The sequence below is a fragment of the Salvelinus sp. IW2-2015 genome, linkage group LG5, assembly GCF_002910315.2.
Source record: "Salvelinus sp. IW2-2015 linkage group LG5, ASM291031v2, whole genome shotgun sequence".
In the NCBI taxonomy this organism is placed as follows: domain Eukaryota; kingdom Metazoa; phylum Chordata; class Actinopteri; order Salmoniformes; family Salmonidae; genus Salvelinus; species Salvelinus sp. IW2-2015.
The window spans coordinates 25,850,277-25,863,044 of record NC_036844.1 but is presented as its reverse complement, the minus strand read 5'-3'; the positions used below and the strand labels follow the sequence as shown (position 1 = coordinate 25,863,044).

General features: G+C 41.4%; 1 protein-coding gene across 1 annotated transcript; it reads left to right on the top strand.

The window, feature by feature from the left end:
* Positions 1-760: 760 nt before the first annotated feature.
* On the top strand, positions 761-12,640 carry LOC111964117 (smoothelin-like). The gene is made up of 8 exons (XM_023987844.2): positions 761-971; positions 4,705-4,871; positions 10,565-10,640; positions 10,786-10,911; positions 11,289-11,343; positions 11,462-11,582; positions 11,758-11,909; positions 12,186-12,640. Exons 2-8 carry the CDS (start codon positions 4,728-4,730, stop codon positions 12,331-12,333), a joined length of 822 nt encoding a protein of 273 aa, XP_023843612.1. The 5' UTR covers positions 761-971; positions 4,705-4,727; the 3' UTR covers positions 12,334-12,640.
* Positions 12,641-12,768: the final 128 nt, after the last annotated feature.

Genomic DNA, 12,768 nt, shown 5'->3' with positions numbered 1-12,768 from the left:
ATGTTCAATCAATTGAATTTACCACAGGTGGACTCCAATCAAGGATAATCAATGGAAACAGGATGTACCTGAGCTCAATTTTGAGACTCATGGCAAAGGGTCTGAATACTTATGYAAATAAGGTATCTGTTTTTTTAAAATAAATTTGCTAAAAATGTCTACAAACATGTTTTTGCTTTTCATTGTTGTAGATTGATGAGGATGTTTTTTTATTTAATCCATTTTAGAATAAGGCTGTAAAGTAACAAAATGTGGAAAAAGGGAAGGGGTCTGAATACTTTCCGAATGCATTGTATATCGTCAAATAATATCTCAATATGTAACTGTATCGACCCCCCCCCCCCCCCATCACTAGTCTCAACCTTATGAAAATAGCATAATGAGAGTAGATTGGATTTGCTATCCATCTTCTGCCAAATGTGTGTGTGTTCTGTCTTTCCATACAGGGATGTCTTGGCTCTCTGTAAACAGTGAACAGTCGCCTTTTGCCTGAATAAGGCAGTGTTGTTGCTCCCCTTCTGCCTTGTATTTAACCCTTTCACTTCCTTTCAAATTATTTGTATATAGGGCTCTCTAAACAACTCTTCACTCACCCACTGAGTTGATTAAGAGCTTTTTGTCAAAATGGTGTCATTACAAAGACATGGTACTCTCTCTAGTTATGCCTCATAAAGTTTTGCATGACATAAGAGTCAATTGAGGAGAAGAGTTTTGAAGGAAGTAGTGAGGGAGGAGAGGACCGACAGTCCCATGATTCATTCTGTTCTTCCTCCTCCTCCATCCTGGTCCAACTCTGAGGCAGGGAGTGTGGTGTTAAAGGGCTGAGCACTCTCCTGTGCAAGTCTGAGGAAGAGGAGAAAGTGGGACAGGGGTACTGAACTGAACATCAGGGTAAATACTGAAGTCTCCATCACCTGCCGCAAACAGCTGCTGCGTTGTCCCCCAAGACACAGACAGAACCCACAAAACAGGTAGGTGTGTGACACTATCACTCTGACTCTCCTGTTGTCTCAATTTCTATAACAGATTTTAGCTTCCTCTATATGAATTGATGTTACCCTTCATGTACTGTATGTGTAGTTACTGTGTGTGTAGTTATATCAGTCTGTCTGTCTGTCATTGTCTTTTTATCCATCTATTTTCCTCTGTGTAAATTTCATGGATGATTGGTGTTACAATGTGCGAAGCTAGATTACTATATTTGTACATGTTTTATACTGTTTGTGTGCTGGTCTAGGCTGGTTGCAGAGAGAATAAGGGCACTTCAGTGTTAACACAAACAGTTCTCTAGAGCAGCATGGTTTATGTCAGTTTAGACCCACTCACTGTTTATATTCAGATTACTGGACAGACTACAAGTCGAACAGATGGTGTTATGCGTTTACATTATGAGAACGCTGCTATCTGCACATCACTGGGTGTTGAAACTTAAATCTAGAGGTTAGGACTATAAGGTTCTATTTGTAAAAAGATGATTCTGAGATAATTGTCTTTCAAGTTCCCGAACCCTAATTGGTTTGAATGGTGTCAGCAATTTTTTTTGTATCTAGTATTCTTTTGAACTTAACATAAATTGTGGTGTTCCTAGTACTATAGAGGTAGAGAGCCTTGAACAGAACAAGGCTACATCAATAACTTAATTTAGACAAAAATGCAGATAGAACCTTATAGTCCCAAGCGCTCTAAATGTCAATGCTGCCTAACCCTGTTAGCTTTATGAATGTAATTATATAACTAGCTTAAATTAATTATGGTATGTACTTATAATGATTAATGTAGACAGGGCTAGTCCTCTCATCTCCACACACCAAAAACATTATATCTCTAGCACGCAAATACTGTACCCACACACACACACACACACACTTTATCCTCAACCTCTGGCCACTTGTCTTGCTCTTTTAGTCTGCCTTTCTTCAGATGTCCCTCTGGTTCAGGGAAAAGAGAGAGATGGTTGAAGATTATCATATGTTTAATGTAGGCCTATGTGCAGGTAACTGCCAAAATAAATGAAACCCCAACATAGTGTCTTAATGGGGCATCAATAGGGCGTTGGGTCTTGGCATAGATTCTACAAGTGTCTGGAGTCATGCGACACCAATTCTCCATAATTTGGGGTTTTGTTGGAGGTGGAGGAAAATGCTGTCTCAGGCACCGCTCCAGAATCTCCCATAAATGTTCAATAGTGAAGGTGCATAAAAACGGCAGCCCCCATGTACTTACCACAAATGCCTTGTTTGCTAAATTCTACGTATTGTACATTGTTCTCCGTTACTCTTCTTTTGTATCGGCATTAACACAGTATACATAATCCCAATTCTAGCTCAATGACGGCGGCAATTAGAAAAAACGAAAAAGTTGTTTGTGCTGATTTACTAGCACGTTGGACCATGTTGTGCGCCGTAGTTTAAGAACTATGTGGGTAGTGCTAATAACAATGACGTCATATTTTAATTCCTCCACCTTTATGCACCTTCACCATTGGGTTAAGATCTGGTGACCGAGACACACACACACTTTAAACCCCCTATGCACATTTGAGACCCCTCTTCAAATTCACTGACATCTCTTCTAGCCATGGTAGCTAAAATAATGGGCAACTGGGCATTTTTATACATGTTGTTGCTTAGGGAATTAATGTTATTTATAATAAGGGTTACATGGAGAAAATTGGACCTCTTTGAAATGAAAGTGGATGGCCCTCCCTTTATGCAAAGTATACTTTACCTAAACCCTCCCTGAACCCTTCACTAATTACAACAAAGTGGATAGCAGAGAACATGTCTACCATTTACCCTCACTTCTTGGACAGATCAGAGACTTAGATATGCAGTTATAGAAACTGTTCTTTGTCCTGTCAGCATTACATGGCAACTAGAATTTGCTTACTTTCAGCACAATGAGCTTCCATTTCTGATTGATTGTGCCATGGCTGCTGTATCAAGTTTCAGCACAACAATGTAAGTTACTCAAATCTGGTTTATTGTGAGGTCAATAACTCTGATAAATACACCATGGGCAAGAAACATATTGTTTTTAATAAATTAAATTATAGTAGTAGCAAGCTATCAAAGTTGACCTCTGGTCCTCTTTATCTTCACACTCTCCTTCTCAAACTGAACAGAACACAGGCTATAGGCTAGTCCGCGCGCAAGATAAAGCATTTTTTGGACTAGGCCTAATCAAAAATTATTTACAAAAGGAACCTTTGACTTTCCTCCTGAACAACCACTGTAGCCCTAAACAGCACAGCCATTGGTTAAACAGCACACAACATGTTTTGATCAGCAACAGCAGAGCGGGCCGGGGCTCATGGTTGGAATGTCCCTGCCGTGTGTAATGCAGCCTAGATATATTTACACCATCCCGGCAGCTATCTTAGAAATATAACTTTGCTCTGTGCTTCTCCGAGAATGCACTTCATAGCATATAGGCTATGGATCATTTGATTGAGACCACACTAAATAGCCTATAGGCACACTTGATATAGCCCCAGCTGAGAATCAGAGATGAGGGGTGGCACCGGGCACACATCGATATATAGGCTAATAAGCAACTAATTATAAAACACTGAGAAATATAGAAATTTCATCCATTTCAAATTACATGACACTCCCCTGGACTAGATACACAAAAATACTAAACCCTCCCCTTGACTGACATTGAAAAAGCATGACCCTCCCGCATTTTCCTTCAGATACCCATTATGTAAATGTTAATCCGTCCCTTAATTAACTCAGAAACCACAACTGTGTGGAAGCACCAGCTTTCAATATATTTAGTATCCCTCATTTAATCAAGTGTTTCCTTTCAAGTGTTTCTTGGCCATGTACTGTTATAATCTCCACCCGGCACAGCCAGAAGAGGACTGGCCACCCCTCATAGCCTGGTTCCTCTCTAGGTTTCTTACTAGGTTTTGGCCTTTCTAGGGAGTTTTTCCTAGCCACCGTGCTTCTACATCTGCATTGCTTGCTGTTTGGGGTTACCTGTATGGCAGTTACCTGTATGTCTGCTAGCTATGCAACTGCTTGCCATGGATCCATCAACAACATATAATATTAAAATGCATGTCAATCTCTCCTCGCTCAAAGTAGAGGAGAGATTGCCTTCATCACTACTTGTATTTGTGAGAAGTATTGATATGTTGAATGCTCCGAGCTGTCTGTTTAAACTACTAGCACACAGATCAGACAGCATGCACACCCCACAAGACATGCCACCAGTCTCTTCACAGTCCCCAGGTCCAAAACACACTATGGGAGGTGCACATTACTACATAGAGCCATGACTACATGGAACTCTATTCCACATCAAGTAACTTGTGCAAGTAGTAAAATCTGATAAAAATACACCTAAGGGAACAGCAGGGACTGTGAAGGGTCACAGGCACAGACACATGCATACACACCCACATGTACACATGGATGATGTGTTGTAGATATGTGGTAGTAGAGTAGTGGCCTGAGGGCACACACTTAATGTGTTGTGAAATCTGTTTTGAAATGTAATAGTTTTGAATAATGTATATAACTGCCTTCATTTTGCTGGACCCCAGGAAGAGGTCCTTGGCAGCAGCTAATGGGGATCCATAATAAATACAAATTCAAATTCAACAAATGACGTTATATGTTCTGGCTCTTTGGATATTTGTGTAAGAGTTCTTGCCATTGGAGCCCCCTTATTTCCGTTCTTTACCTTATTTAGAAGTCCCATACAGTACGTTGGACATGGAGGCGGGACCTGATGAGGGAGTGGCGGGGGCTGTGTCTGCAAACGAGACCTCCGAGACGAACCCCGGTGACACACCGTCAGGCATACTGACCAGTCAGCAGTTATCTGCTATTGAGGATGAAGAAGTCCTGAATAAACTGGTGAGGCAGTAGTAGTGCAAACTTCACATAAACTGTTTCCATTTACTTTGTCCAATTACTTTTTTGTCGACGTTTAGAAAATAGATGTGACAATTGCCTGCTAGGGTATGTTTCCATTTATCTTGGGTTGATAAAAACTGCTGGACGTAATGACGTCACACACACACACACAGACAGACAGACAGACAGACAGACAGACAGACAGACAGACAGACAATCTGTCTGTCTGTCTGTGCAATTAATTAATTAATTAATTGCAAAGTCCCTCTTTGCCATGCAAAAGAACTGAATCCCCCAAAAACATTTCCACTGCATTTCAGCCCTGCCACAAAAGGACCAGCTGACATCATGTCAGTGATTCTCTCGTTAACACAGGTGTGAGTGATGACGAGGACAAGGCTGGAGATCACTCTGTCATGCTGATTGAGTTTGAATAACAGACTGGAAGCTTCAAAAGGAGGGTGGTGCTTGGAATCATTGTTCTTCCTCTGTCAACCATGGTTATCTGCAAGGAAACACGTGCCGTCATCATTACTTTGCACAAAAAGGGCTTCATAGGCAAGGATATTGCTGCCAGTAAGATTGCACCTAAATCAACCATTTAGCAGATATTCAAGAACTTCAAGGATAGCGGTTCAATTGTTGTGAAGAAGGCTTCAGAGCGAACCAAAAAAGTCCAGCAAGCGCCAGGACCGTCTCCTGAAGTTGACTCAGCTGCGGGATCGGGGCACCACCAGTACAGAGCTTGCTCAGGAATGGCAGCAGGCAGGTGTGAGTGCATCTGCATGCACAGTGAGGCGAAGACTTTTGGAAGATGGCCTGGTGTCAAGAAGGGCAGCAAAGAAGCCACTTCTCTCCAGGAAAAACATCAGGGACAGACTGATATTCTGCAAAAGGTACAGGGATTGGACTGCTGAGGACTGGGGTAAAGTCATTCTCTCTGATGAATCCCCTTTCCAATTGTTTGGGGCATCCGGAAAAAGCTTGTCCGGAGAAGACAAGGTGAACGCTACCATCAGTCCTGTGTCATGCCAACAGTAAAGCATCCTGAGACCATTCATGTGTGGGGTTGCTTCTCAGCCAAGGGAGTGGGCTCACTCACAATTTTGCCTAAGAACACAGCCATGAATAAAGAATGGTACCAACACATCCTCCGAGAGCAACTTCTCCCAACCGTTCCAGGAATAGTTTGGTGACGAACAATGCCTTTCCCAGCATGATGGAGTACCTTGCCATAAGGCAAAAGTGATAACTAAGTGGCTCGGGGAACAAAACATCGATATTTTGGGTCCATCGCCAGGAAACTCGCCAGACCTTAATCCCATTGAGAACTTGTGGTCAATCCTCAAGAGGCGGGTGGACAAACAAAAACCCACAAATTCTGACAAACTCCAAGCATTGGTTATGCAAGAATGGACTGCCATCAGTCAGGGTGTGGCCCAGAAGTTAATTGACAGCATGCCAGGGTGGATTGCAGAGGTCTTGAAAAAGAARGGTCAACACTGCAAATATTGACTCTTTGTATCAACTTCATGTCATTGTCAATAAAAGCCKTTGACACTTATGAAATGCTTGTAATTATACTTCAGTATTCCATAGTAACATCTGACAAAAATATCTAAAGACACTGAAGCAGCAAACTTTGTGGAAATTAATATTTGTGTTATTCTCAAAACTTTTGGCCACGACTGTACACTACCGTTCAAAAGTTTGGGGTCACTTAGAAATGTCCTTGTTTTGGAAAGAAAAGCACATTTTTTGTCAATTAAAATAACATAAAATTGATCAGAAATACAGTGTAGACATTGTTAATGTTGTAAATGACTATTGTACCTGTAAACGGCAGATTTTTTATGGAATATCTACATAGGTGTACAGAGGCCCATTATCAGCAACCATCACTCCTGTGTTCTGATGGCACATTGTGTTAGCTCATCCAAGTTTAGAATTTGAAAAGGCTAATTGATCATTAGAAAACCCTTTTACAATTATGTTAGCACAGCTGAAAACTGTTGTCCTGATTAAAGAAGCAATATAACTGGCCTTCTTTAGACTAGTTGAGTATCTGGAGCATCAGCATTTGTGGGTTCGATTACAGGCTCAAAATGGCCAGAAACAAATAACTTTCTTCTGAAACTCGTCAGTCTATTCTTGTTCTGAGAAATTAAGGCTATTCCTTTCAAGAAATTGCCAAGAAACTGAAGATCTCGTACAACGCTGTGTACTACTCCCTTCACAGAACAGCGCAAACTGGCTCTAACCAGAATAGAAAGAGGAGTGGGAGGCCCCGGTGCACAACTGAGCAAGAGGACAAGTACATTAGAGTGTCTAATTTGAGAAACAGATGCCTCACAGGTCCTCAACTGGCAGCTTCATTAAATAGTACCCGCAAAACATCAGTCTCAATGTCAACAGTGAAGAGACTCATACTCCAGGATGCTGGCCTTTTTGCGTATTTGCAAAAATCTACAGTGTCTTATAAAAATGTAGTGGTTGAAGTGTTTCTATTACCCTTTTAGGAAAATTGTGCATGAATAAATTGGCGAAAGCCTGTGTGCCCTTCCACCTATCTGTTTTATGTCTCAGGTGGCCCGTGCAAGCCCGCATGTATAGAATACAATAATTGACTAATATTTGCCATATTCTAATAATTATCATGTGCCAATGTATCACCACGGCCCGTGCCATGGTGAGACTTGCACTCCTGTAGATCTGTAATAATTGGATGGTGAAACTTGCATCCAGCCAATCAGAAAAGCAAGATGAAACAATTCAGGCATTCTTGAAAGTCAGGGCAATCCTTGTCCTGCAAAGAAGCATTATTTGTTTATAGTTGAAAAAAAAAAAAGATTTTGCAAGCAGTAGGCATTTAGAATTAAATGTGGAGTGGAGGGTGGAGTAAGGCTACATGATGACATCACGTGCTCTGCCTACCTGCAAAAGTATTCGCCAATGATTACTTATTCGGAAAAACACTGTTTCCATCAACATTTGTCGTAATCAAGAAAATCCACCCCTGTAGAAGTGTAGGCTATCTTTAGATAATTTATCCTATATCTGCCATTTCCATGACATATTTTGTAGAGTAAAGCTGGGTCAATGGACACCTGCCAATAGACAGCAGGTGACATTTTTTGTTTGTTTCGCACACCAAGTAAGAAGTTTTAGTATGGAGGTTAATGAGTGTCGAATTTGGTCAACAACCCCTTATTGAATATTCAAATAAGGATTACAATAACGAGATGTATCCACCAATCCAAAGAAAGGTGAGAGATAGACAGCCTGCCATGCCGCTTTGTAAACAACGACTCCCATTGTTAGGGCAGAGAGACATGTATCTTGTCAGTATTTCCATAATCTTTGCTATAAATCTCGCCAGTTTGTAGTCCTAAAAACGGAAATGATTTACCTCTAGTTCCTTTAGCCATTCCGATGGGCAAAATGAATGGAGAAAGGATAGGCTTATGAGATCTTATACGTTTTGATCTATGAGATGATACAGTGTCAGTTAACATGACCTTTATGAATTAGGAAGCCTTTATGTGCGTTATGGGTTTTTTAATTACATAAATGCTTCAAAATTCACAAAAAGTGACATTAGCTGATGAAGWTTATCTCATTGAATTTTTTTATAAGATCTCCTATGCCTTTGTTTACCACAGACCTTATTTTCTGCATTTATCCAAAAACCCTACAAAAACCATGCTGAAGAGGAAGGAAACTGCTCAGGGATTTCACCATGAGGCCAATGGTGACTTTAAAACAGAGCATGGTGAAGTTATTAATTATACTTTGGATGGTTTATCAATACACCCAGTCACTACAAAGATGCAGGCGTCCTTCCTAACTCAGTTGTCGGAGAGGAAGGAAACCGCTCAGGGATTTCACCACGAGGCCAATGGTGACTTTAAAACAGTTACAGCGTTTAATGGCTGGGAGAGGAGAAAACTGAGGATGGATCAACAACATTGTAGTTACTCCACAATACTAACCTAATTGACAGGGTTAAAAGAAGGAAGCCTGTACAGAATATAAATATTCCAAAACATGCATCCTGTTTACTAAAGTAACACAGTGAAATATTTGGCAAAGCAATTAACTTTTTGTCCTGAATACAAAGTGGTATGTTTGGGGCAAATCCAATACAACACATTACTGAGTACCACTCTGTCACGCCCTGGCCTTAGTATTCTTTGTTTCCTTTATTATTTTAGTTAGGTCAGGGTGTGACATGGGGAATGTATGTGTTTTTGTATTGTCTAGGGTGGTTGTATGGTTTAGGGGGTTAAGTAGAGTAGATGGGTTTGTGTTTAGTGTAGGTGTCTAGCTGTGTCTATGGTTGCCTGAATGGTTCTGTCTCTGATTGGGAGCCATATTTAAGACAGCCATAGGCACTAGGTTAATGTGGGTAATTGTCTATGTTCTATGTTGCATGTGTGCACTTAGTTCGGTTTAGCTTCACGATCGTTTGTTTTGTTCATTTTGTAAGTGTTTGTTTTTTCCCTTCATTAAAAGAAGATGTATTTTCCACACGCTGTGTTTTGGTCCTCTCTTCCACGTCAAGACGATCGTGACACACTCTCCATATTTCAAGCATAGTGGTGGCTGCATCATGCTATGGGTATGTTTGTAATTATTAAGGACTGGGGAGTTTTTCAGGATAAAAAAGAAGCAAAATGGAGCTAATCACAGGCAAAAACCTAGAGGAAAATGTTGTTCATTCTGCTTTCCAATAGACACTGGGAGATGAATTCACCTTTCAGCAGGACAATAAACTAAAACACAATCAATCAAATTTCAATCAAATGTATTTATAAAGCCCTTTTTACATCAGCCTATGTCACAAGGTGCTATACAGAAACCCAGCCTACAGTCCCAAACAGCAAGCAATGCAGATGTAAAAGCACGGTGGCTAGGAACAACTCCCTAGAAAGGCCAGAACCTAGGAAGAAACCTAGAGAGGAACCAGGCTCTGAGGGGTGGCCAGTCCACTTCTGGCTGTGCCGGGTGTAGATTATAACAGTACATGGCCAAGATGTTCAAGCGTTCATAGATGACCAACAGTCTCAAATAATAATAATAAATGGTTGTAGAGGGTGCAACAGGTCAGCACCTCAGGAGTAAATGTCAGTTGGCTTTTCATAGCTGAGCATTCAGAGTTATTCAAGGCTAAATCTACACTGGAGTTGCTTACCAAGAAGACAGTGAATGTTCCTGAGTGGCTCAGTTACAATTTTGACTTAAATCTACTTGGAAATATATTGCAAGACCTGAAAATGGTTGTCTAGCAATGATCAACAGCCAATTTGACAGAGCTTGAAGAATTTTTAAAATAATAATGGCCAAATGTTGCACAATCCAGGTGTGGAAAGCTCTTAGAGACTTACCCAGAAAGACTTACTGCTGTAATCGCTGCCAAAGGTGCTTCTACAAAGTATTGACTCAGGGGTGTGAATACTTATGTAAATGAGATATTTATGTATTTATTTTCAATACATTTGCTAACATTTCTAAAAACAACAATATTGGGGTACTGTCTGTAGATGGGTGAGAAAATATATTGAATCATTTTGAATTCAGGCTATAACACAACAAACCATGGTGGAGTTATTGCCTACAAAAGACGCCATTACTATTGAGTTTGGCCTTGGTCTCCTCATCTTTTGGTTTCTACATGGGTTTATCTCTGACAGTTGGATAAAGCTGTGGATTTTGATGAAAGGCGAATGATCCGCGCTGCATTGAGGGACTTGCTCAAGAAGAAGAGAGGTAAGATCAGAGAGCTTCAACGTGAAATGTGACAGGATCGCATCTTTGCTATCACTCCTGACAACCCCTTTGAATGTCCACTCGCTGTCCTACTTCCAATTTTAATACTACAATTCTCTTTTTCTCCCTCTACTTCTCTCCAAAGAGAAGCGAGAGAAAGAGCGGGGGTCCAGGCAAGATGACCTGAAGCAACAGGCTTTGAATAAAGCAGGCACAGGACGGATGGGAATGAACAGAGGCCAGACCAGCAACCACCAGCAAAGATCCCACAGTGAGTATCATATCCCTCCGCAGGACACAACACACACATATTTTTACATTTTAGTCATTTGGTAGATGCTCTTATCCAGAGCGAATTACAGTTAGTGCATTCATCTGAAGATTGTGGGATAACCACATGTCACATATCAGGCATAGAAAGTAACGTTTTTCCTCAATAAAGTAGCTATCAGTGGAGGCAGACCAAGTGCTGGCTTCTCTCTCTCTCTCTCTCTCTCTCTCTCTTCTCCTCTTCTCTCTCTCTCTCTCTCTCTCTCTCTCTCCTCTCTCCTCTCTCCTCTCTCCTCTCTCTCTCTCAAATCGGGATTGTGAGAGATGACCTGCTTCCCTACTCAAAATCACTACATGCCCCCTTCTGTTTCTCTACAGTGCACAGCCAATTTCCTGCATCAACCACCAGCTCCTTGTCTAAGACAACTAGCAGGTGAGTGAGTCATTGAGCTAACAGTCAGCCATGCTTCACGTGTGATTGATCAAATTCTGCATGTCTAAGTTGTGATACTAGTAGTGTGTTAAATAACGTGTTTATCCTCTCTCCCCAGCATGGCCAACCCAGCTATGGCACCAGCCCATCAGTGTTCCCCTGTTGTTGCAGCACCCAACATGAAAAATGTCAAGCAGATGTTACTGGATTGGTGCAGGGCCAAAACCGAACCATATGAGGTAAGCATTTGAGGACTCACTATCTTATCTCTACATTAATATATTCTTGTTTTATACCCACAGTGTCCCCAGCATACCAATAACCTTACTTCACCAATGTCTTTGTAAATCCAATCCCTCTCCTCGTTCTCTTTGCTGTTCCCTTTTATGTCCCCTCCTCCCTTACTCTGTGCAGGGGGTGGAAATCCGCAACTTCTCCTCCAGTTGGAGTGATGGCATAGCATTCTGTGCACTGGTGCACAGGTTCTTCCCAGATGCATTTGAGTACTCCATACTCAACCCCAATGCACGCAAAGACAACTTTGAGCTGGCCTTCAGCACTGCAGAGTGAGTTCCCTCTGTATCTATTCTAAACAAACATTGAAACACAAACACACACACACACCCTCAGCCACAGAAAACCTACTCTGACAAAATGCACTTTTTAGATGCACAGGAAGGCCCCAAGGGCTGTGCAGTGATCGATTGAACTTGACAAAAATACCTTCTCTGAGAAAAAAAATAACCTGTATTGTCCACTAGCTCAACTGCCAGTAGATCCTGCCTGGGGACAATGATTGTGATTGCTTAGGCCTGTGTCTCTCTCCTCTCTTTTGGCTGTAGAAGGCTGGCAGATTGCCCCCCTCTGCTGGACGTTGAAGACTTGCTGCGGATGCATGAGCCTGACTGGAAGTGTGTGTACACATACATTCAGGAGTTCTACCGATGCCTGGTGGAGAAAGGCCTAGTTAAAACCAAAAAGAAACTCTAGAGACGGATGTTTCACAATATGGGGATGGGGAGGGCATATAAGAGTTTGTAGTTTGCTGCAGTGCCTTTTAAGCACATAGCTGGGATTTTTGTTAACTGTGTGTATCTTTGTATTGGTTTGTGTGTATTAGCTGACACTTTCTGTTTATGTGTTGAGAGGACAGCTGGCACTTAAGATCAGTACATTCCACTGAGATTACACATCTGCTGTAATCTCAGTCAGAGCCATGGAGAATTTGGGAATGGCTTTTTATGGTGCTGCAGTGCTGTGCCCTGACTACAATGGCTTTTTGTGGGTAGGCTATGTATGGGTTAAAGATACATGAGGTCAAATGTAATGTGAATGATGTGGTTTAATTTGTGAACATTTATTTTGTTCTGATCACATTATAGAGTACTACTACATTTCTATTACGGGGAACCCTCACCATTTTCA